Here is a 27,521-nt window from a genome sequence, read left to right as displayed (position 1 = left end):
TTCTTGTGGATTCTTTATTCAAGTCCCAGTTAAAAAATTAATGTATCTTCATTGTTTTTTGTATTTGTTCAGAAATTAGATTGACGGCAATTCTTTGTGTTTATTGAACTGATAGTTGCCAACTAAAAACACAGGAACGTTCCAAAATAGATTTCTGTTTCAGTGCTGAATAATTGAAGCTTATGAGATCAACTATTCATATTTTTAATGTCTGTTTTAAATAGAAACTCAATATGCTTATAGTACGGGTGCGAGTTGGCATTTTCTTATGATTATGTGTAAAGAAATTTGTTGCTGCTATTTCTCCTCAGAGAAATTCCATTTACTCATAACACTTGATATGTTTGCAAGACATGTTTGATTTTCCAGAGCAATATTGGTAAGTGTTATCCTGTTTGAATCTCTGACTAAAATGTGTTAACTTCTGCGTTGAAGATATTTCATAATGCCAGACAACCCAATGTTTTAAGGTCGCGCGCGCGTGTGTGTGTGTGTGTGTGTGAGAGAGAGAGTGAGTGAGTGAGTGGAAAGTTCATTGATTTTTTTTTTTTTATATGCAGTTTTATGTATGTATGTATCATAGTGAAACACCAAACATTTAGGCCTGAGGATAGAACCTATAAAGTTAGGAAAACTTATTTACATTATATAACAGAATTACGAATATATAACAAAACTTCTATAATACACTATTGTATTGTAATAAATGAAACATGAGTATACAGTTCTTTTGTGCACTTACCTGTGAAATAATCTGCTGGACACACACAGAAAAGTAATTCTTCAAAGCTGCTGCTTTTTTAATCGACCATTCATTGAAAGAATGGAGAGGTATCAACAACAAATTCTTCAAATACAGTAATTTGAAGAACAAAGCATTAAGGGAAAGGTTTTCATCAGATGCATAACTTCTGGATTGCCTAAGCTCACTTTTAGGGGGGGCTAGATGACAGCAGGAATGGGAGTTCTTTAAAATGTTCACTTTACTTAATTAAAGTTGATGGTAAATGAATAGTGTCGTAATTGAAGAGTTGAGTAGTAGAGAGGATGAGATGTATTTAGCGAAGTAGAGTAGTGTGCCCTCCCTGGAGGTGTTACATAATAATAATAATATAACTTAGTCTGCAGTTTGCCTTTCCTTTTCTGCATAAGAGAGGGTGCTAGAGTCACTGAAGAACGTGGCGGTGGATTTGAGCTGTGCTAGAAAAGTGTTTTTAAACTGTGTATGGTGTGACTTCTGTCTCAAATTGCACTACATTTTTTTCAGTAATACAAGTGGTGCTGCTTTTGGAGTTCAGTTGTTGTTTATGTTGTGTTATTTTGACCTTGCCATCTCGGTTACCGAGATGGCAAGGTCAGAATCGAACACATCTACGGTGGAAGAGAAGAAGATAAGTTTTTGTATTTAGTTATTTAGTATAGTTAAATATAGTTTATTCTTATAGTAGAGCTTTTAGTATTTAGCAATTAATTGTAGTAGTTCCTCGACACTATTTGAATGATGGCAGAAGCCACAGCTCCAGTTACAAATGGCAAGTCAGCAAGTCCTCCCCCATTTAGGGACTCTATTTTGCGTAACATAATATAAGATTGCAGGCGTAGACTTCTGTGGCTAATTGGTTCAAAAGATATATTTCGGTGATTACATCACATTTTTTTATTATTCAGTTATATAAAACACTGAAATAATAGTTCGGTGAGTGCTTTTGGCATAAAGTTATACAACTAGAGAAACTATACATTAAACATCTCAACTTCATTAATCGTCTAATTTTCCTCATCCGATGCAGAGATAACGAAGTCATCCCGAAATTCATCAAAATCAAACGCATATTCCACACAAACAAGGCCTCCAGAATTTATCATAAAATGGAACTAGCTTTTCTAAGAGAAAGAATTACAGTCACTAGAGCTGAATTAGCATTAATTAATAATAACACTTTTTCTCTTCATAATGAACTGGCCACATCTCTTCCATCCCACCTATGGAACAACATCGATAGTGTTACATTTAACAAAGGAATAGCAATCTCAGAACAGAAGAAACATACATTAATTCATAAGTTCAACGTACTCCTTCAGAAGAAGGAAATACATAAAAAACAACTAGATCATTCAAAAGTAGTTATTAATCTTTCTTCGAGAGTCCTAACAAAAGAGGAGAATAATCTTTTACTTAAGGGTTTTAACTTTGCCTTAACCCCACATTTCCTTCCAAAAAATTGATATCATAGCTCAAATAGAAAAAGGAATTAGAAATCTACCGGACAACATGGAGATCTTATCTGTATAGAAAGTACAGCTTTACTATTAAAAAACAGATTACCTCATAGGAATCTACCTTACAATGAATACGTTTGCCTTAAAAAGTTAAAGGATGACAAAAATATTGTCATAATAAAAGCGGATAAAGGCAACGCAACTGTCAATTTAAATGCTACAGAATATGATAACAAAATGAAAAGTCTCCGGGAAGATACCAACACCTACAAACCCATAGACAGAGATCTGACTTGGCCTACACTCAAAAAAACAAATGATCTAATAAAAAAAGTGCCTCTCTGGACGGAAGAACTTAAAAAATACTTACAATCAAAACATCCTTTGATACCAAGCATATATGGTGTTCCAAAGATCCATAAGACAGATATACCTTTAAGACCAATAGTAAATGGAAGAGATTCACCGACTTCCAACTTGGCGAAATACCTCACCAACATGATCTCACAACATATAGGAAAAACATCTTCCTTCATAAAAAATAGTAAACATTTCATAGAAAAAGTGAAAGATATACATATTGGTCCAACAGACATCTTATCAAGTCTTGACATTACCAGCTTGTTTACAAATGTCCCGAGACAAGAAATTTTGAAACTCCTAGAAGACCTCTTCCCTCCGGACATCTTGAATCTTTTTAAACATTGTATAAACAATACTTTTTTCACCTATAAAGATAGAATCTGGGAACAAAAAGAAGGACTGGCCATGGGTTCATCATTATCACCGGTATTAGCAAACCTGTTTATGGAAAAATTTGAAAACAATGCTCTTAAGAATTACCATAAAAAGCCAAAAATATGGCTACGCTATGTGGACGATATTTTCATCATATTCAGTGGAACAACAGATGAACTTATCACTTTCAAAGATTATCTCAACAATTTGCTCACTTTCAAAGATTATCTCAACAATTTGCACAACACCATAAAATTCACTTTAGAACAAGAAAAAAATAAAAAACTTCCTTTTCTGGATATTCTATTAGAAGTTAATGAAGAAAGTAAACTCTCCTTCTCAGTATATAGGAACACTGAAGATTTCTAAATGCAACCTCACACCACCATCCTTTACAAAAAATAAGCTTAATTAAAACTCTTCGAGACAGAGCATACAATATCTCCAGCACACAAGAAAGATGTAATGAAGAACTAAAATTCTTAACACAAATCCTCCAACAGAATGGATATGAAACCAAAACCATCAAGAGAATCCTTAAAATGTCTCCAGCTAACAACACAATAAAACAGGATTCTCGCTTCCTTGTATCAAAAATGTTACAGATAAGCTAGCCAAATTAATGAACAAACACATCATAAAAGTAGCCTTCCTTCCTTTGGAAAAAATCTCAAGATTCCTACATCCCTCAAAACCACCTCATCATCCTCTTAAAAAACCAGGAGTCTACAAAATCCATTGCTCTTGTGGGATTTGCTACGTAGGACAGACAGGAAGATCTGGAGAAATATGCATGGCTGAACACCAAAAAGACGTTCAATACAAAAGAGAACAAAAAACGGGTCTAGCTTTCCATACCACTTCCGCTGGACACAATGTACGCTGGCAAAAAACGATGATGTCATACATAGAAAACAACAGTTATATAAGAAAATTTAAAGAAGCTGCTAATATGCTGAAAAACCCAACCCAATGCAATAAAAATCCAGGTTTAATTCTCCAAGTGTGGTCAGCTCTAATAAAAAATCTACCTCAATCTGAGCTCAGACTGTATGAACGAGAACAAGAACACGTGACATTGTCCAACGTCAATTACGTTATATATCTGCATTCTGTTATTTGAGTTTTATGAATAGCTAGATGGTTATGATTTGTATTTATTAATTCTCTTACTATTTACCCCCTGAAGATGTAAATCCTTAAATCCTATGATTTACGAATCTTGTCGGGAACTATTATTTCAGTGTTTTATATAACTGAATAATAAAAAAATGTGGTGTAATCACCAAAATATATCTTATAATACAAGATTTTTTGGCATGTATGCATCCCAGCAATTGGATATGTGGTGCATGAGAGAAGGAGGAATGCATATATGCACAAAATGAAGGTAATGGGAAGAACTTAGTGAGATAGATATTACAATAACCAACCTTGTGGCGTCTTGGAGAGGGGGGGGATCTCAACCTAGAGAGACAAGTAGTGTGATAGAGGGTGAGAATGACAAAATAAGAGTGGTTGAGGATGGAAGGCTTAAATGATTGTGAAGTTTTTGGAAATTGTCTTGATTGGGAGGATGAATGGCGAGCAAGAGTGGCTAACTTGCAGAGAGAGAGAGAGATGAGATGAAAGAGGAGGTAGAATGTCTTGGGAAGATGAGAAGTGTGAAAGATGAGATTAGGTGATTCAGAGTAGGAGTAAGAAAGCTATGAGAATGATAGAAGAGAGTGAATGAGAGAGAGCTACAAGAATAAAACAGTCGGAGAGAGTGAATGAGAAGAAATCAAGGGAGTACTGGAACCAGGGATAGAGTAATGCCAGGACAGCATGTAAGTAGGGGAACACAGAGAGAAAGGGTTAGAGGAGAGAGAGTGAGGGAAGCAGTTTAGCAATCAAGAAATAGAGTGGTAAGAGGTATGATGTATGGAGACTCAATGATCCATGGTGTGCAAGATAGGATGCAGAGGAGTGTTTGCCTGGAGGAACAATAGAAAGTATGGCTATGGCAGTTAAGCAGGGTGAAAGTGTGAATGAGATGATTGTGATGGAGGGCATGAATGACTTGAGAGGCAGTGTAAATCGAGTGGAGAGAGATCTGAGATTCATGCTTGAGGTTGTACAAGAGAAAACGCAGAGAGGAAAGATAGTGTGTGTTACCCAGGTATGATAATGACGAGCTGACCAGAAGAGCAGTAATAATGAATAGCATAATAGCCAGAATGTGTTAGAAGAGAGGAATATGTGGAGGGTATTTGGGACAGAAATGAGCTGTATGCAAGAGACTGCTTGCATTTGAATGAGGAAAGACAAAGGCATCTGGAGAGATTGCTGTTTTCTGAATGAATCAGTGTATCACTGCAGGAAAACTAGAATTCCCAGGGTGGATGGTAGCAGGAGTGGTCCCTTGTGGGAATGGGTGCTTGGCAGAAGGGGGACGGCATCTGATAACACTTAGTGCAGTGTAGTCTGAAGGGGATAATGTTAGGTATAGAAGTAGTCACATTTTTATGCTTTATACTAATGCCAGGAGTATCCGGAATAAAGCTGATGAATTGGTTGCGTTCATAGCATCAGCCTGGCCAAAGATTATTGGTATCTCTGAGACGTGGTTGATGGATGATGATATAATAACATGTAATAACATGAATAGAAGTAGCAAGGTACAGCATTTTTCGGCAGGATAGTAAGGGAAAACGCGGTGGTGGAGTACTGCTTATGATAAATGATGACTTATGTCCTCTAAGAGTGGAGGCTTTGGAAGGCAGTGACACTAATGGTTTTGAAAGCATATAGTGTGACGTAGAGATGGGAAAAACAGGATATTTAGTGGGATGTTGCTACAAGTCAAGGAGCAAAGATGTTTAGGTAGTTGAGCTTGGCAAGTGCAAGAATAATGATTTTTATACGAGATTTTAACTACAGCAGTATAAGTTGGGAAGAGTAAAATGCATGTAGTAATAAGGGAATGGAATTTTTGGAATTCTTGAGGGACAGATGGCTTAGGTAACATGTAATAAAGGGAACAAGAGGTTCAAGAGTTTTGGATTTGGTCATAGCATCACAAGAGCTGATAATGAGTGGGATGACATCTCTCCCACCAGTTAGAGAGAGTGACCATGTGGTTTTGACTTGGAAGATGAATAGACATGCAGGAGTATCAAAGAATAGGAATGTATGTGGAATTATGAGGCAGGTGATTATAATAGTCTTAGATATCAACTTGGTACAGTTCCATGAGGACAGAATTGGAATGCTGGGATATCATTAGTGCTTGGGAAATTGTTGGGATACCATTAGTGCTTGAGATATTGTTTATCATCCACTTTACACCAAATTGTGTTCACAATTTGGTGTAAAGTGGATGACAAACAATATCAAACAGGAACTGCAGGTGAAAAAGAGGTTATGGAAGAGATATAAGGAGAAGGGTGGATAGCAAATGCATGAAGAATATAAGACTCAGGACAGGAGAGTGGCTAATGTGGTAAGTAAGGTGAAACTGGAGTATGATAAGAGACTGGCACTGAGATCCAGAGATAATCTAAGAGAAATTTTTAGCTAGTGGCCAGTAGGAGGAGAAATGATCATGGAAGAATGGCATTGTGGGATAAAAATGGGAATAGAGTGACTGATGCAGAAGACATAGTGGAATTGTTCAATGAACACTTTATTGGTGTATTTCATCCTGGAGGAGTAAATTTTAATACTAGAGGGATAGGACTGGTTCGAGGTTTAGAGGTGCAAGAGGGGAGTGTGTTCCAAATACTGAGTAACCTGGATGTCAGTAAAGCTGTGGGACTGGAATTTATTTCACCATGGGTTTTGAGAGAATGTGCTAAGGAACTGACAGCTCCATGGACCTGGCATTTCAATGATGGTGTGGCTATCGAAAAGGTACCCTAGGATTGGAAGATAGATAAAACAGTGCCATTGCATAAGGGTGGTAGCAGACTGGATGTGTCATCTGCCCAACCATATACAGCGTTGGGCAGATGAGGGTAATGTTATATGTGAATGGTCGACATCGATTTGTTAAGGAGTGCTCTTGCTTTAGTAATATGATTGCCTTTTATAATAAAGTGACAACAGCAGTTGATGAGAGAAAGGCATACACTGCCATTTTCTTGGATTTTGCAAAGGCATTTGACAGGTTGCCACATGATAAGCTGATATTTAAATTTCAGCACATGGGTTTAGATGTCGGGTTAGTCAACTGGATTCAGGATTGGCTGTCTGATTGGTATCAGAGAGTTGTATATAATGGGACAATATTGTGGAAGCAGCAGATTACAAGTGGGATTCCACAGGGCTCAGTACTGGGACCTGTTGTTTAACCTTTATATCAGTGACAGTGTTAATAGATTGCAAAGGCATATTCAGTTGTTTGCAGATGATGTGAAGCTGGGAAGGGTTATTAGTTATAGTACAGATCTGGCAGCCCTGCAAGAGGATTTGAATAAACTAGACAGATGTGCAAATGAATTGGGGTGTCGGTTTAATACAGCAAAATGTAAAGTCTTCAAGTTTGGGATACATCGATGGGAGGCTGCATACTCGATTGGAGGAGCTGTACTGGAGGAAGTAGGGGAGACGAGATCTTGTGGTGATGATCGATAGAAAACTGAAATTCAGGAGGCATATTACATAGGTGGTGAAGGTAACCCAGAGGATTGCTGCAATACTGAGAAGGACGCTGACCTGCAGAGATAAAAGAGTTGTCGTTCCATTGTATAACACCCTGATTAGATCACACTTAGACTATTGTTCTCAAATTTGGTCCCCAGGATTTGAAGGGGATAAATTAACTGAGGAAAGGGTGCAGGGGCAGATCACAAAGATGGTTTCAGAACTGTACAATGTTAGTTATGAGGATCGGCTGAGGGAATGTGGACCGCAGAGTTTGGTAGATTTAAGAAGGAGAGGTGATATGATTGAGACTTTTAAACTATTGAGAGGTAGTTACAGGGTTAAAACTGGGGAGTTCTTTCACTTAGTGGAAGTGATGACAAGGGGGTCATCCCTGGAAGTTGCAAAAGGAAGTTGTGAGCAAGAGGATGAGGGGTGGTTTCTTTGCATGGAGGGTGGTTGAACTGTGGAATGCAATATATGATAGAGTGGTGAAAGCAAGAATGATTAATGAGTTCAAGGAGTGTATGATAGGCTTTGTGTTTCCTAGGAAAAGATCTCTCGCATTGAGTCTTTCAACTCCATGGAGGCATGAATAATAATAATAAATTTCTCTGTAGCAAGCAATTATAGCTTATTTCTGTGTACTCTACTAGTTCTCCCTCCCACTCAGTGTTGTACTCCATTTCTTCAAAAAGCATAGCTGCCTTATTAACAGAGATGCCTCTGCCAATTTCTTCACTGGAAACACTTTCTGGGTGCTCAGCTTCGTCTGTTTTTTTTTTTTTTTTTTTTTTTGTACTTCTAGTTTTATATGATCTTCATTTGAGAACCCTTCTTCCACAGTTTCCACCAACTACTCTGCATCTTGATTATTGCTTTTCAAAACTCTTTAGCTAGAAGCACTATCACATCTCATTGAATTTTTCTCTGTTGCCTTCTGAATTATGCAGTGTTGCTACTGTAAACATTTCTGCAGGGGCAGCTAGTGCATAGGCATTACAGAACTGCAGCACCCCCAGTTTTTCTCGATATATAAATATATTTATTAATTTATTTATATTTGTTAATATTCAATTTTAGCATCGACAATCCTATACAATTCTTTTATTTTGTGAAAAAAAATAATAAAAATTCATCTTGTAGCACTTAGGAGGGCAAATGACTCTAGTGGCATTGTGTTTTCCACAGTGTCATATTGCTATGCACGCAAGCATGTGCACGTCATAGTGAGATGCAAGCTATTAGCGTAATGCGCCACTCTCTGTCGTGCAGTTCCACTATTGTTTATATGCAGTTTGCGCCAGTAGTAGAGTGTTCGTTGTGCTTATTGTGTTTACTCTGTCTCTTTAAATATTTGTACATTACAATTAAAGACATAACATTTGTTATAGTAATTTTTAAGTAATTTTGAATTATACTAAACTGTATAAATGTATCGATAATAAACAATATTTTTTCATGAAACAAAACAAGAATAATATATTTTATTTTTAAGTAATTTTGATTACTGTATAATTTTCTCAATAATAAACAGTATTTTTTCATGTTTAATTTTTTTTAAAATTTTTACCATAATTTTGATATGTTATCCAAGCACGTATACACTGTACTTAGTGTGTATGTATATTTTGAAAGTTGCAGCATCCCCACGATTTCAAGCCACAAGCCGCTACTGCATTTCTGTATATCCATATTTGAGAATTTATGATGATATATCTTCTTCAGCTGCTTACCACATTGCAGCTTTCATTACCTCTAATAATGAAATATATTCACATACTGTGATTGGCTTGTCAGGAGCTTTAGATATGGTTTCTTCTTTTCATGAAGTTCTTGTTTTCCAAACTTTATAATTTGCTCCCTGACTGAATCAATTGATGCTTTCTTGATATTTTGTGATTGGATTTCTCTAAGTTTTGGTTTTTATTTGTAAAATCTGTCATTCTTATTCTCTAATATTCTGTTTATATTTGAGTCTGCAGTTAACCCCCGAAAGCTGTTACAATTTTTAGAACTTTCATGCCTATTATTCAATTCAGTGTATTCATTTTATTTTTTATTATTATGATATGGGCATCTCCATGGATTTTAGGAACTTATTATAAAAAGTCCACAGTAATCCTTATTGGCACAATGGCAGTCGTTCTGTGAGAGCTTTGTTACCTTCACTGGCAAAATATGCAGCACCACCACTTCTGGTAACTAATTCCAGTCATTTACCACTTCCCCATGTGAAAAAATCTAGTATTCATGCTTTTTGCTAACTACATCCTCAAACAACTTCCATTAGTGACCCCTTGTTCTCTCCTGCCCTGTCATGTATTGAAAACTATTGCTTGCATAATATTTTTCAATAAATGACATTATGTGTGTCTATGACATTATATACTGACATATATTTCCCATCACATCCTCTCTTCTTTTCCTAGCTATCAAACTTTGTAACTCATATAGTTTGTCCACACAGGGGATGCTACAGGCCTGTCACTCACATTTGGATGTTCCTTTTTCTTTTCCATTCTATCATGTATTAAAAAATTTGTTCAGCATCTACTATGTTCCAATAATATTCCTTCTTTCTGCAATTTAACAACTTTGCAAACTACTAACCCCCCCGGTCTGTCCTCCTAGTAAGCACTTTCTAGACCAGTCACCATTTTAGTCAGCTGCTACATCCTCTCAGCTACTTCTCTCATCCCCAAGAAACCAAAACATTCAGATTTATGCATAGCAGACTAAATGTGCTCTTTTCAGATCTTATAAAGAGGGTTAATAACTTTATTCGTTCCTTCTTATTTATGGGACCCATGCATGAGTACATGGATAAGTACCATGGATGGGCAATACAGAACTTATTCAATTTGATTTGAAAAGCTGTGGCTTGTATTCCTTGGGAAACATGTTGTGGAAGACTGTTCCACAGAGCAGCAGTGGAAGGGATAAATGAAGATGAGAAATTTGTTCTGTGTGTTTGGAGTTGTGCTAGTAAACTGCTACATGCATTTGGACAGATTTATAAGAGGGTGGGGGAATTATTGATAACAATTCTGATGAACAGTGGCAATAGAAGTATTTATAGATGATGCAGGCTGCAGCGACTGAATGCCTCTGTGAAAGTGAGTGGAGTATTAGTGAGAGAGGTCATCAACCAGTCTAACTGTTCTTTTCTATATAGAATCCAGTATTTTCATGGAGCTCTTAGGGGCACCACCCGAGATATGAGATCAGTATTCAATGGTTGAGCAGATTTGTGATTAGTATAGAACTAAGAGCTGTTCATAGTTGAAGTAACATCTCAAGCAAAAGAGAAAGCCTAAGTTTTTAGATCCAGAGGAGGCAAGAGTTGTAATATGTTTGTATCAAGAGGGATTAGCGGTTAGTTAATCCGAGATAGTGAATCTTATCTTGAATAGCGATTTGAGTATTGTCAAGGGTAAGATTGGAAGAACAGGATTTTTTTTTTGTGGGGGGGGGGGGGAATAATGCAGAGCTGTGTGTTTGCTGGCACTGGAATTGATAATTTCATCCAAATCCCATTGATGAATGCTTTGAAGATTGGAATTTAAGGTAGTAGAGGTAGATTTAGGGAGGTTGTGATGATTTGCGTTTTGCAGAGTTTGTCAAAAGAAAAGGAATGTAATGTGTTGTCATCAGCAAAACTGTGTACTGGATTGGCAGTCAGCTGGAGTAAATCATTTTTGGTAATGCCATACAATGTGTGGATGTGAGTGATTATGTATGTGTTGCTCCATTGGTGGAAGAGATCTGCACTGCATTGTGGTCTGAGTTGCCTACAACAGACAACCTTTGCAGACAACATTCACAGTGTACCTAGACAGGTCACTGATGAGGAAAAGTTGCAAAGTGTTTGGAGAGTGGTTGGAATTGTCTGGTATTCTGGTGGGCATGTGGACAATTTGTGTGAAGTCATTTGTGATTGCAAAAGTTTTGGCCTCTCTATGTGCTTAATCTGTGCAATTAGCCCTATAGTGTTGTGGACATTGAAATCCCCGAATTTAAAGAAAGGTGATTGAAGAGCTCTGGGTGGTTGTTGGTATTAGGAGAGCAGTAAAGACAGCATATGAATTTTGAAGAATGGGACAGGATATTTTTAGCCAAATTAGGTCAAAATTGGAAGATTCCAGTTTGGATACTCTCTGTACTGGTATATCAGAGCAAACATATGTGCAGACTCCACCTCTGCAGAAAAAGGAATTAGAGTGTGTAGTTGGGAAAGCAGAGATGGGTAGTGCTTGAGGAGGTTGAGGTATGAGTTTGTCAGGAAGAGTAGGCGAGGTTTTGCAGACTGAAGATAGAAGTGAACACCACTAAGGTTAGAAATGAAGCTGCATATATTTGTAACATGGATCTAGAAGTTTCTGTGAAGTTTGTTTTTGACCACATGTTTCCTATGCAGTGTTTGGGATCAGGTTTTCACACTGATTGTTTACAGTTTGAATTTCTAATTACTATGCCTTCTTTAGATTTGATTGTCCATGTTTCTTCTCCACTTTGGCATTTCTTTTCTTAATTGCCACCTTTATTTGCACTGTGCATAGGTCAAATCTGGCCACACTCATACAAGTGATGCTGGGCTGGTGCGTTCCAGTTTGCTTTTCACAGCCGAGTATGCCAATCAGCTTGTCAGGATATCACAGATCATTTTTATTAAGTGCGGGAAGTTCATTCCATCTCTCAGTGAGATCTTTGGGTCAAAATTGTATTTTCATTTTCATTTGCACATTCAAGCCTGCAAGTGTCGTTATTTAGGGTTGTGTTGGTGTCTGAATGGAAGTTTAGGATGATGGCTTTGTGCTTCTTATTTTCTGCCTCGATTGTGTCTTGAACTGATTGAAGCAATAAGATCGCGAAGCTTGCTGGCATTGTCTGTCATAGGTATGTTAGCTTCGAGATACTGATCATGGATTGCTTTGAGCTTTTTTTCGATTGTGTCAATTTTCCAGGATAAAGTTTCGTCAAGCATGATAAGGTGCTTTTCCAGACTATCCATACATTTGCTGAGGTTTAGCAGTTCAACTGACGAGTTTGTTATTGTGTTCTTATCATGTAACTGATCCTTTGAGCAATTCTGTTGGAACACATCCTATGATTATTACCTCTTTGTCAGCTGTCACTCACAAATTCCTGTCAATCCTCATCCATCTCTTACAGTCCATTGCCAACTATGTAATGGAGAGCTTCTAGTCTCTTCATTCCACATTTCTGCATAACCTTATAGTTTGCTAGAACTTTCTATGTTGTTTAAAATTGGTATGTAAGAACTCTACATTGTCTTTATAAAGACGATGTAGAGTTCTTACATCATCTTTACTACTTACTACTCCTCAGTTAAGTATCATTAGCAAACAACTGGATATACTTCTCATTTCACTGCCAGCATCATTAATGATTTAGAAAGTAAGCAATAGTAGTCTAAATACAGTAGAGCCCTTGTTGCATACCACTGGTCTGTCTTCTCGATTTGCCTCTTTGTTCCATCAGCTGTCCTCTTATCCATAGTGTCATGTCTCACTCGATTTGCCTAAATTTACATAATAGGATTTCATGAGACACCAGATCAAATGCCTTCACAAATTATCATTATCATGGAGAGTCATTTTCTTTATCCAGTTCAACTGTATTTTAGAAAGTGCAAATTATTAACACAAACCCAAGTTGGTCCAGTAGGATATTATATTCCTATCCATCTATTCCTGAAATCTCTGCTTAACCAACTTTGCCAATACCTTAATTAGTGCTCCTGAGATACGGAAGCAGTAATTAAGTAATTAGTCTGTAATAGCTAAGGTTATCTTGGTATAGAGCTGTTTGACTTACTAAGCTCTGTGCGAGTAGCGACAGTTTGTTCTCCTAGAAGCACTAAATTCACCCATTGGTAAATACGATGTGCCTTTGCCGAATTTAACTTTTCTGTAATCTGAGAAAAGCTAAAATAATACTGCTGTCACGGCATCATTTGAGGAAGGCTAACCTCTTTAATTTTGTAGACAATTTCAGTTTCAACTTACCAAACTATCATGCTTTGTATGCCATATCTTCTCCTCAAAGAATCATCAGTCTCATAAATCTAATATCCCCGCCCTATAATCAGTAGCACAGATTGTCCCACTTATGAACTCTCAACAGTAGCCAAGCCTCACCCCCCCCCCCATCCCTTACTGCCAACTCCTTTGCTTTTGTTTAAAAAAAAACAGCCCATTTCATATCATTAATTAAAAATTCAGACATAATGGTTAGTTTTGATGTCACCTCGATTTGCCAATGCACCACTAATAGACGCTCTTGATTTGATAACGTCTAAATTTCCCCTTGACATCTTATTCAAAAGCATTATGCATCTGATTACTGATTTACTTTAATTACTTTACATGGGGAGGAAAACTCCCCATGTAAAGTAATTAACGTAAAATTACTGTTTGCTTACACTTGGATAAAGGATTAAACTAAATTTATTAAAGTGGCTTTCTACCAGCGTCTTTTGTGGCCAGTGTCCAAAGCATGGTCAGCAGGTCCTGAGTGGCTGCATTGGTGTAACCGGATATAGTCCTTATGTCCAGATATCCCAATATTAGCTGTCCTGCCTGTTTGGCTGTAGTAGGACAGTTTGCAATTACAAGTGACCTGGTATACTCCAGGTAGGTCTAGGGAAAATGGCTGGTCTTTGGTGGAGCATATAAGAGATACCAATTTTTTATATATATATTTGTAACAAGTTGTCAGGTCATATTTTTTTAGGATTTTTGTTCGCTTTTCAGAAGTACCCCAGATATAAGGAATGGTGATAAATTTAGAGTAATCTCTGTTATGAAAGGGGGGGGGGGATTAATAGGTTTTAATATTTTTTGAATTTTTTGGGGGTTGTAGCCATTAGCTACAAAGGTGTTAAGAATATGATTAAGTTCAGTAGTTAGGGCATTGTTATCTGAACTGATTAATTTTAACATATTATTGGGAGGAGGTGATTGCTGGTGAATGTATCTACCTGTATGTGTAGGTTTTCTGTAAACAGAGAAAGCCAGTGATCCATTAGGCTGGCATGTAATCAGTGTGTCTACGAAAGGGAGATTGTTATTGTTTTCCTTTTCCAAGGTAAACTGCATCCTGAGGTGTTGATTGTTTAAGTATGTTAAGAAGTTGTGGAGTGTATCCAAGCCATGCAGTCAAATAGTGAACACATCATCTACATAGCATAGCATAGCCATACAGTAGGTTTATGTGGAACCGAGTTTAAGGTCTCCATAAAGAAGTTGGCCAGGCGTGGAGAACCCATGGCTGTCCCCTCTATCTGTTTGTAGAATTTTCCTTGCCAAATGAAATAGCCTGAATTCATGGTGAAATGAAATAGGGCTTGAAATATCGGGTGGAAATTTGGCTTGGATGAGGTCCAAGGTATCTTTGAGTGAGACATTGGTGAATAATAAGAAGGAGATATCAGAACTGAACATAAGAACTATATCTGGTTCCACCAATTCAGCCACTCAGGACTTGCTAACCATGCTTTGGACATCCGCCACAAAATACTCTGGCAGACTTTACTACACCGCAACAAGTATAAATATAAGAGATTATTCCTGGAATCAGCCTTAGCCAGTGTGCGGCCTGTACATAAGCACTGTGACACTGCAGCACTCCCCAAGGAAAAAATGAAAATATTAAATTTTGTTTGTGTTTATAAATAATAACAATGCTTACAACATTATATAAATGCAGTACAACATGTGAAAGGTTACAGCTTATGTTTTGACATTGATTGAATAGTTAATAATTGGAATTGTTCGATTAACGCTTTAAATTACGAAACAAATGCACTGCGATCTAACACGCAATAAGTTTGCTCTTGTCATTACACGTTACGTCATTCCCAACTGTAACTGCTCAAACTGCAGTGTACTTTTAGTATGCTTACGTGCCTTATTTCTGCGAGATATGAGATATGAAACGTTTATTATTGGTGCGTGTGCCTGGTGAACTATTTTTTTGTAAATCTGATTTTATTTTGTTAAAATAACATAATTATTTATGTATTATAGATACAAAGCTGAATTATGATGAGTGTAACTGTTGAAAATATGAAAATAATTATATTTTTTCAATTATCATTACACGAAACAAATGCACTGCGATCTAACGCTGATATTCGTTTACTGTCGTTGCACATTACGTCATTAGATACATTGCTGCTTGGGCAGTGTATCTTATGCCTGCACTCGTTATTTCTGTGAGATATGAAACGTTTATTATTGGTGCGTGTTCGTGGTGAACTGTTTTTTTTTTTTGTAAATCTTATTTTATTTTGTTAAAATAATATATAATTATTTATTTATTATAGATACAAGGCTGAATTATGACATGTGTCACTGTTGAAAATATGAAAAGAATTATATTTTATCAATTATTGTTACATGAAACAAATGCACTGCGATCTAACGCCGATATTCGTTTGCACTTGTCATTGCTATTGATATGAAACTTTTATTATTGGTGTTTGTTCGTGGTGAGGATGAAATATTTCTAATAAAGCAATTTTTAATATGTAAATTTATGTATTAATAAATTCGTTACTGATTAGGGGGCTGAAGTTTTTATTTTTTTATTTATTTATTTTTATTTTTATTTTTTTGAATAAATGGTATTTCTGGTTTTTCTATATACATACAAACTTCTGGCTTCATTTTACATTATCTTCAATTACTCTCTGATCACTACTCATCTCGCAGCTTTCTCGGTTATCTCAAACACAGATTCCTTCTGGGAGACATTCTTCAAAACAGGGACAGGTCACTGCCGAATTGGGATAATCTCTAAAGATATATATGTGATATTACTCCACCTAATAATGCAACCACATGACATGCAAAAATAACATTTTACTTTCCTTAAATTTAATAAAACAGACATTTAATTCTACAAGGAATTAAAAAAAAAAAAAGCACACAGATGAGAGTAGAAAACATTGCTCTTATTCCCTTAAATACTAAAATAAAAACATTAATGGAATTTTGTATATCACAATTTATTGTGATATACAAAATTCGTTGAAAAAACTGCACTATACACTGGTATAGTATGCCAATAGATGCGAGACCCTTCGACACTTCTGTGCATCTCACAAGGAGAATCCATTCTGATAATAGGGTAATCAATGTACAAGCTACTACTACAGCGACAGACAAAGCACATGATTTCACGTGTTGGCGATCAACTCGTACATCCTTCATTTCTTTCTCCCTTCAGCATGAATCGATTATTCTTGGCAAGTCACCAAGCAAAGGCATACTATAGTTGGTGCTGAAAGAAACTTTCTATTTCACTCGAATGGGCAATATGATTTTCCATTCTTGCCACTATACTAATGAATTCTCAGTTATTTTTAAGTGATTTTTTAAAATATATAATCATCTCATCACTAACATTTTACAGTGACTCATTCTGCTTCCAACTGTATGGCAATACAGCAATAGAGGAGGTGTATTGTTAAAATTGCATATTACTGAATTTGATAAAGGAATGTGGTTTCATCAAAATTCATAGAAAATTGCTCATCGAAAGACAGGTTTACCGAATGGCAATTCATCGAACAACAATTCGCCACAAATGCAATTGATCGAAAAAACAAGTTTTCAAGAACATTGATTTTTCAATGAATTCTTTCAAAATTCACTGAAATCAATTTCCTTAAACTATTGTTTCAAAGCATTCGGTAAGAATATCTAACATCATCCAAGATGTACGTAACATATATATAGGTAGTCATATAGGAAATTGGGGGTGTCGAGGCTAGCTGGTGAACGGACGTGCTATCGGAGAGCTCCTGAGAGATTTGTGTTTTTTGTTGATTTATTGGTGTTTTGGATTCAATTTAATGGACTTAAGTGTTTAATTTTGGTATATTATTAAAGCTTTAATAACGTGGTTAGTGTACTAAAGTGTTTTATAACATAATCTATATCAGGAAGTCGCCGCTAGATGAATTCATAATGAGTAGTGTTCGTGCAAGCTCCAGATAAGATAAGTATCATTTTCAGTTATCGATACAAATTACTTAATATTGTGTAGTTTTGTTTTGTTTGCCTTGCGTATATTAGTGCGTCTATTTTTGGTGTTATAACGTATAATTTGACAAAACACGTTGTAATTAAATATGGCACCTGTGCGTAGGAAAATGGCAGCCAGTAATGAAGGTTCGCCATCGTTATCAAAGAACGGTAGCATAAAAGAAATGAGTCAGTGTACTAGCTGTGAAATGTACGCTTTGCGGACTGCGGTCGGAGTGTGGTTAGATGATAAAGGATTGAATGTGTTTAGAAAATGTAGGGAGAATGCGGAATTGAAGTGTATTTCGGATCGTGAGTGTGATATTTTTGTCAACCTTCAGAATGAAGGAAATAGGGATATGACAAGAAACGGCAAGGTTGTACATGAAAATTGTGAGAGTGTGAATGTAGAAAGGGTGAATGATAGTATAAATGGTTTCTCAGAGAACAAAAAAGATGAGATAGATGCATTGAGTGAGATCGCATTGTTGAATAGTGCGATAGAAAGAGCAAAACAGCAGCTAGAGTGCATGAACAAAAGTAGACTGAATGAACCAACCAATAATAAAAGATATGACAGGAAAAATAGACGTATGAATGTGAACATGAACAAAATGAAGGATAGAGTGCTGTATGGAGACTCGTTAGTACGAGGTGTGTTAGTAGAGGATTTGACAAAATCGTACCAACCTGCTGCGACCATAAAGGACGTAACTGCGTCTATTAGAGAGCAAAAGGAAAGGGTGAAAGAAATGATTGTTGTGGCAGGTACGAATGATTTGAAAGGAGATAAAATGGAAATGATAGAAGACCTGAATGAATTGTTTGAGGTAGCAAAAGAAAAGAGTGAGAGAGTTAGAATGATTAGTCTTTTGCCACGGTATGACAGTGAAATGTTTAAAAGGAGGGCTATAATTGCAAATGACTTTATGCATGGGTTATGTATGACGAGTGGTGTAGAATTTGTGGATGTGTGGAGTGAGTTTGATGGGCGAAAGGATCTATATAAGATGGATGGCTTGCATTTGAATGGTTACGGTGTAAGAACACTTGAGAAAGTGTTGCTGAATGTAGTGGATGTGCAAATTCAGGGAAACTAGATTTGATAGGGGGGGTAGAGATACAGTCCTTATGGATGCAGTTGAATGTAAGAATGAATATAATATGCCAGAGCAAATAAGGACAACAAATCAGAGTGGGATAGTTAATATAAGGCATCAAGGTAGGGTTGGGGCTAATGGGGGTCTTAAATTCATGTACACTAATACTAGGAGTATTAGGAACAAGAAGGAAGAGTTTTTGGCCATGGTTGGCACTTCCAGATCACAGGTTATAGGTATTAGTGAAACATGGCTGACTGTAGATGATATAACTAGTGGGATTGAATGTGATGGGTATAGTGTGTTCAGGAATGACAGAGAGAATAAAATGGGGGGAGGAGTATTGTTGATGATAGCTGATGAGCTCCAGCCAAGGAGAATAGAAGTTGAATTGCAGGATAGAGAAAAGAGCACATTTGAGGCCATTTGGTGTGAGATTGTGGCTAGCAGAACTAAATATACAATTGGGTGCTGCTATAGACCAGGTGATGGAAAAGATGGTGGTGACAGTATGCACAAGCAAATAGATGAAATGGGTGGAAGGAGCGTGATTATTATGGGAGATTTCAACTATGGTCGCATTGATTGGAGTGAGGAGAGGACACACGGGAGGAAGGAACTAGATTTTATGCGGTTATTAAGGGATAACTATCTGCGACAGCATGTAATGGAAAATACTAGGGGTCAGAGAGTGCTTGACCTAGTAATTACATCTGAGGATTTGGCTGTAACAAATATGACCACATTGCCACCAATCGGTGAGAGTGATCATAGGGTCTTAACTTGGGAGGTGGCTAAAGGTGTAGAATTTTCAATTGAGACAGGGTACATGTGGAATTATCAGGCGGGAAAGTATGACAAGCTTTGGAGTTTGACTGGTTCAGTGCCGTGGCATGTACAACTGCAAGGACTAGAAGTTGATAGTGCATGGGAGGTAGTTAAGAAGTGCTTGCATGAAGCAATGGCTGACTGTATACCTAGGGTCCGAATAATAAATCAAGTAGGGGTTAAATGGATGAATAACACCATTAAGCTTGAGTTGCAAAAAAAAGAAACAACTATGGAGGGAATTTAAGGAGAAGGGTGACCGGCAGGCACATGAACGGTATAAAGCGCAGGCCAGAAGGGTGACGAGTGTCGTAAGAAAAGCAAAAAAGGATTACGAAAGAACATTGGCCATGCAGGCTAAAGAGAATCCTAAACAGTTTTTTAGATATGTAGCAAGTAAAAGGAAAAATGTACATGGCAGATTGATTTTAAAGAATGCCGATGGTAGGGAGGTAACTGAATCAGTTGAGATAGTTGAGTTACTGAGTGAGCACTTTGCAAAAGTATATCATCCAGGTGGTGACATTGCAGAAACGAATAAACCAGTAGATTATACGGGAATTGTGGTTAATGAAGTGGAGGTGAGTAGTCTATTGCATAACCTCAATGTCAATACATCTGTGGGATTGGATGGTATAGCAGCTCGTGTTGTACGAGAAGCAGCTAAAGAATTGTCAGTACCCTTGACCATTTTGTTTAATTTGAGTCTCAGGTCTGGGTTAGTCCCGAGCGGGTGGAAAGAGGGGAAAATAGTTCCACTGCATAAAGGTGGTTCCAAGACTGCTGTTGTAAATTACTGACCGATTAGCATATCAGGAATCATTGTCAAGGTCTTAGATAAAATAGTCAAGAGGAAAATACAAGATTGGATAGAAGAAAATGGAATACTGTATTGGGGACAGCATGGTTTTGTGAAGGGTGGGTCATGCCTCAGTAACTTGCTCACGTATTATAACACAGTGACGGCTGAACTGGATAAGGGTAATGGGTTTACGGTGATTCTACTGGACCTTGCCAAGGCCTTTAACAGGATTCCACATGGAATTCTAATCAGTAAATTGCAGCATACAGGAATGGACATAGGGTTGGTGAGATGGATAGGAGGGTGGTTGACGGAGAGATATCAGAGTGGTTTACTCAGGAGTAGAGTCCACAAGACGGCCTGTGACTAGTGGTGTGCCACAAGGATCTGTTCTTGGACCACTGCTGTTTAATTTGTTCATAAATGATATAGGAAATGATCTGAGAGGAACAGTTCATTTGTTTGCGGATGATGCGAAGTTGGGTAGGGCAATAGTGAATGCAGATGACGTCAAAATTTTGCAGGATGATTTGGATAGATTGGAGGTCTGGGCTAAGGAGAATGGATGTCAGTTTAATGTGGCAAAATGTAAGGTTATGCATTTTGGGGTGAAAAGATTGGAGGCAGTTTACTGCATTGGTGGAACCCTGCTCCAGGAAATTGATGAGGCACGAGATTTAGGAGTGTTGGTAGATAAGGAATTGAAATTTAGGGGACACATTGCAAAAGTGACCAAAACAGCTCATCAAATCACTTGGTTGCTGAAGAATACGTTGACAAGTAGAGACAAGCAGGTTATTGTTCCTCTCTATCGAGCCTTAATAAGACCCCATCTAGACTACTGTGCTCAGATTTGGTCACCTAGGTTTCTTCTTGATGGGGAGGAGGTGGAGAGGATCCAGAGGCGAGTGACCAAGATGATAGCAGGTCTGTGGAATGAACCGTATGAGAACAGGTTGAGGATTTGTGGGTTGCAAAAATTGGTTGATAGGCGGAGGAGGGGAGATATGATTGAGACATTCAAATTACTGAAGGGTTTCTATAAAATTAATTCAGAAGATATTTTTGAGAACAGGGCTGGTTGTGGGAGGACTAGGGGACATCCATGGAAACTGGGCAAAAGTGTGGTTAGTAAAGGTGTTAGAGCTGGGTTCTTTACTTTTAGAGTAGTGAATGAGTGGAATGCGCTCCCTGAGTCTGTAGTGGATGCTGTGACAGTGAATGAGTTTAAGGCGAGGTATGATAGATACTGTATGAATGTCAAATAGTTGTGATGAATATGATTTGGGGCCTCCCTCGATGAGTCTAATGACTCCCTGGAGTTGCCCGTAATAATGGTAATAATATTGAGATGTTATTGTTTATGTAGACAAAAAAAGTTCATTCTACCTAATTTTTTCACAACAATGATCAGATTAAAATCTGAACTGACAAATTTTAATATAGAATGAAATTTCATAAAATAAATGTAATGAAAATTTCTTAACTAGAAAATTTCATTAAATTTCATCTAGCTAGAGCAGAATTATTAATATCGTTTTGAAACTTCTTTACGAAAATTTTCTAATAAAAGTGATCCTGCTGAAATTACAACTGAACCACAAAGACTTCTTGTGCATTTTACAAATTCTGATGTTTGCAAGCATTCCACTAAGTCAGAATTATTTCAATATAAAATGCCAATGCTATCCCTTTGTAGCCCTGAATATAATTGAACTGAAAACTAGAACGTTTCAACAAATTTTTGGAAATGTTCAAATCCCAAATCTGAATAAAATTTATTCTCCATAGTTCAGTTGGTATAAACAAAGCCCTTTAGTTAGACCTGATTTCAAATCCAGTACATGACAAAGAATTTTTATCAGTCCTCTTCAACTAAAGGTGAGTTATCCAGTCTCATATGGAGATAGCAGGGTTTTATTCCCAGAAACACGGATGTTTCATCCCTCAAACCAGTACCCATGAACACACATATCTATGGATATAAAACACTTACTGGATAAAGAAGACAATGGGAACCATTGTCTTCTTTACCCAAACCCAGAGGTGTCCCACCTTACTATTAAATCACTCTGGATTAGAGAAAGTTGTTGGAAGCTTTTTTTACTTGATTATACTATAAATTAAAGATACTAAGAAATTATATACTTGGTTTAATCCTTTATCCAAGTGTAAGCAAACACAGTTTGCACCAGAAAGATTTTTCAAGCAAACTTGAAGTAAAAAAAAACTTCCAACAACTTTCTCTAATCCAGAGTGATTTAATAATAAGGTGGGATACCTTTTGGCAACTCGTATATGAAAATACGACTTCTGCATTACTTAAACCTTAGTATCACCTCTAGGTCTGGCTCCCACTGAAGAGACCTCAATAAAGGTCAAAACCGGTATGGGTAGTAACCCTTCCCATAATGCATAGCATTATACGTGCCTGCAAGGAGATGTGTTTTGCATTATGGGATACTAAGGCAAGTGATGCGAAGTCTTATCTTCCTTATACAAGTTGCCCCAGTCCCAAAAATACTTCAGGTGCAATGTTTGTTTGCTTACACTTGGATAAAGAATTAAACCAAGTATATAATTTCTTGGTATTTTTAATTTATAGTATAACCAAGTGAAAAAACTTCAACAACAGCAACCAACCCTTTGGTTGAGGAGAGAGGAAGATAAGGAGGGAATAATAATTAAGATTTTTTTTACATAATGCTTTCCATATTGTGTAAAACATATATAAAATACATGAAACACATACAGGGTGTTCGGGATAAATTTGACAGTTTCGTAAGGAAAAAGAAAATCTTTGTATCTATTAAATTTAATGAATTGACAAAAAAAACATTACAGGCAGAGTTAATTACAATACTATCAACAAGATTTACTCAAAATAACCACCATTAGCATCGATCACAGCTTCAATTCTGCTTCGGAACCTCAACAAGCTGATGCTACAGTCTCCCTGGGAAGGGCCGCAAAAACTGTTTTAATTTTATCCATTAACTGGGCTTTTGTATTACTGGAAGTGCGATTGGTGTCTTTTTCAACTGCACCCCATACAAAATAATCCATGGGGTTAAGGTCTGGGGAGTTTGGAGGCCAAACATTTGGACTGGTGAAGTCGTAGAAATTTTCAGACAACCATTTTTGACTTTTCCCAGAGGTGTGGCAAGGGGGCCGAATCCTGCTGCCATACATACGGCCTACCATTGCCTACCCTTGTTATCCAGGGCTTGACTACAGTTAGCAACTCCACGAACAAAGCCAGAATTCCAATGCCAGGGTTCTTCAACACCTGTTCCTGCAGATTTGAGAGGAATTCTGCTGTACGAACGCAATCAGATCGTCTGCTAGGGATCTTTCTTCTTGCTACATCCTCGTAGTCACCATTGCAAGTCTCTAGTTCATGCCTGATTGTTTTTACTGTATTCAGGGAGCATTGGGCAGCAGTCGTAATATCCTTATTTTGAGGGCGGGCACGAATCATCATGATACAAGTTATTCTCTTCCATGATTCAGGTGGGTTCCAGCTATCCATCCTTTCTGACATCTTGTATATGAATGAAGAAGGGTCCAAACTTTTAAATGAAGAGAAGTGTGTGTTAATACATGTAACTTACGGAAAAATATAATTAATTATAAATATGTCAAATTTATCCCAAACACCCTGTATAATGACTGAAAGAAATATCTTATTTTTCCAACTGAAAGAATTTCAGCTGGAAAAATAAGATCTACAAACAAGTTGAAGGTAGCCCTCTGTCTCCACCTTTGGAAAACTATTTTTTGAAACATCTGGAAGACACCTTGTTCTCATCCGTTCATCCCCAACCTTCTATTTGTTTCGTTATGTCGATGTCTTTGCTATTTGGCCACATGCTGAAGAAGAACTTACCACATTCCTACAACAAATAGCCTTCACCGATGCATTCAGTTCACCATGGAAAAAGAAAAGGCTGGTAGTGTATCATTCTTGGACATCCTCCTTACACGCACATACTCTGGTACTTTGTCAACAAGTGTCTATCGAAAACCTACCTGTACTGGCAGATACATTCATCAAGTCTGCTCATCACACCTCAAAAAATTTGTGTTATCAAATCTTTAATTAATAGAGCACATAAAGTGTGCTCTCCCTTAAGCTTACAACAAGAACTTTTCACTATAATAAAGTTAATAGAATCTAACAGATAACTGACTCCTATGTTCCAACACCTCAGGTTTCTTCAATAGACCAGTGCTGATGGTACAAAGCTGCCACCAATGATAATTTGAAGCGGAAGACTCCCTAAAGAAAAAATACCAACAGGACTGATTGTACATGTGCATGAAAAAGGATGGATGGATAAAGTATGGGAAAAGAAGGAATGGCACACTACTAAAGAAGAGAGCTCTTGTATTTGATCAGTTCCGGTCTCATCTGAAGGATTCATTCAAAGAAAAATTGCAAGAGTGCAATACTGAATTGGCTGTCATACTAGGAGGCCTTACATCACAACTTCAGCCACTTGATGAATCTTTAAACAAACCCTTTAAAGTCTATGAGCGAAGAGTGGAACAAGTGGATGATGAATGCCGGTGTACATCAGCTAAATTTTATCCCTACTAAAATTTTATTTTAGGAGGGATATTTTATTAAATTTTATCCCCCCCTCACCATTTTATTAATTAATGCATTTCAATGATCTATCTACTTACTTTTTCTGATGTAAGCAGGAAGATCGTCTGGAGTTAATACAACTATCCCATTAAATAAACAGCCTCTAGCAAAACTGATGTCAGCAGTCAGAATGAAAACTCTATCGCTGTATCCTGTAAAATAATAATATCATCATCATCAAATTCCTGCCATGTACCCTCAAGGGGTGTACATGATATGATAGTACTACATGAAAAAATTACATCATTACTAACTTCCTATCTACAATTTTCCTCCAAATCAGTCTGTTACTTGTCAAGACTCCAACATTATCAGATCTTATATTTCTATTGTCTATTTGTTGGTTGAGAAATAATAACTAAAATGGCAGACTTCTGAGACACGTGGTTAGTGTACAGCTATATCTGTTATGTAGCACAGTGCCTCCCCCCCCCCCTCGCTTCTACCTCTACGCTTCGGCAGTTACGAAAGGGTTCCGAGAGCGGCGCTAAGTGCCGTCGTAAAGGTATGACGTATATTTGGATTACGGAAGGGGAAACGGCGTGACATTTAAAAGGCGATGTAACAAGGGTTGAACTGTTGTTAGATTAAGAAAGTGTTTTACTTCTGACCCATCTCTCGGATCCATAAGTTAAAACTGGTTTAAACACTCTCTTGTATACAGCTAATTAATGTTCTGACTAATTTCTCTCTTATTCCATATGAATTTATTCAATTGACTTCCCACCATACCAGCTTTGCTGATTCTGTTGTCAATTTCTATATTTAATTTACCATTTTCAGTAAAAATTGTGCCTAAGTAGCTGAAATGTTTCACTTGTTCCACAGGTTCTCCATTCACAACACAGTTGACATTTTCAATGATTCTGCCTATTTTCATTGTCTTTGTCTTTTTATTCTTGCTTCTCTCTTGGCACCTTGTCATATGCCTTTTCCAAATCGACAAAACTTAAATACAGATCTTTGTTATATTCCCATGCTTTCTCAACTATCATCCTAACAGCTTCTATTTGGCCTGAATCCAGCTTGTTCTTCACCAAGCTTTTCTTCCACAATTCTTCTCAACCGTTTCTCAAGTATACTTGCATAGATCTTGCCAGGAACACTCAGTAGGGAAATACCTCTGTAATTCTCACATTCAGTTTTTTCCCTTTTTATGATTATTATTAGAGCTCTACTCCAATCATTGGGAATTCTTCCCTCTGTCCAGGCTTTCTGAACTATGCAGTGCAGCCACTGTAAGATTTATACCACCATACTTCAGCATTTCTGGTCGAATATCATCTACTCCTGCTGCCTTTCCACATTTCAAGCCTTTGATGGCTTTCTCGTACGGATATGTATTCCTGAGTGCATGCCTGCTCAGGTACATAGGCAATTAATAATTGTATGCCCTTCTTTGACAACTGATCTCTCATCTACCCATCTACAGGAAACTTCTCTTGCTTCAGTATGTATGTGGATCATTTTCCGACTTTGTTTGTAACATCCAACAATCAGTAGCCAAATAATCAAAATCCCCTTATCATTCCCATTGATGGTTCCAAATAGAACAGTAGGATTATGCCATTTAATACTATTCTTCTCTTTGTCTTCCTTGTGTTTGACTCTATGCATTCTTACCTTTATCCTTGTGAACCAAGATAAAGTACATACCTAATAATTAAATAAAACTTTAGTTAGTATCATCCCAGATGAGCATGTGTGTAAAATTTGATCCTACTTTGAAGTGTATTTGTTTATTTTAAGATTCCAATAATACACCAGCTTGGGATATTCCAGAGCAAGAAAAACGGCCTAGCAGTAAAATGCCACTATTTGTTAAGACTTTTCCTGTATTTCAGAGTAGCTGTTCTGCTGAGGTAAGGTTAATTATTTTATTTTTATTTTATTAATTTTTTTTTTTCAATCTTATAATACTGTCATATATCAAACACTGTAATTTGATCAAAATTAATACTTCCTTAGTATCAGACCATTCATAAAATTGCATACAGTATCTTAACAAATTCATCTACTGTAGGTAGTTTTCGGTATTGAGACCACATTGTAATATAACAAATTTATTAAAAATAAACAATTAAAAAACCCAACAAGTTTTGTGCATCGTAAGATTTACATCATCAGGGGTAATGGTACATTAAAACTTTGTGAAACGGCATTCAATATATCTAGCACATCAATTAAAGGAAACGAAGAATTAACTACCTGACACAGAACCATGCACTTAATAGTTTTGAACCCAAGATGATCAAAAAAATTCTTAATACAGCTCTTGCAACTCCCTTACTTAAACAAGATTTCAAGAATGCAATCACACTGCCATAGATCAAAAATATCACAGACAAAGTGGCTATGTTGCTCTTTGAGTACAACATAAAAGTGGCTTTTTTTTTTATATTTACAAAAAATATCAAGATTCATAAATCCACCAAAACTGCCACATCACCCCATGGAAAAAAACCAGGCATCTATGAGATTCATTGCTCTTGTGG

The 27,521-nt window shown here is 37.0% G+C and overlaps 1 protein-coding gene across 3 annotated transcripts in view; it reads left to right on the top strand.

Annotated features, from left to right (window-relative positions):
* Positions 1-27,521, top strand: part of LOC150104441 (uncharacterized) — a 328,160-nt gene that overhangs the window by 290,386 nt on the left and 10,253 nt on the right. For all 3 annotated transcript variants that reach the window (XM_090397017.1, XM_090397016.1, XM_090397015.1), the window contains one exon: positions 26,776-26,888. In XM_090397017.1, the coding sequence (XP_090253143.1) occupies positions 26,776-26,888 (113 nt within the window). The remainder of the gene's footprint in view (positions 1-26,775; positions 26,889-27,521) is intronic.

This window comes from Typopeltis vanoorti, chromosome 8, assembly GCF_054136105.1.
Source record: "Typopeltis vanoorti isolate ZY-2024b chromosome 8, IOZ_Tvanoo_1.0, whole genome shotgun sequence".
Taxonomy (NCBI): domain Eukaryota; kingdom Metazoa; phylum Arthropoda; class Arachnida; order Uropygi; family Thelyphonidae; genus Typopeltis; species Typopeltis vanoorti.
Note: the sequence above shows the minus strand (reverse complement) of the source record. Positions and strands in the feature narration are given on the sequence as shown.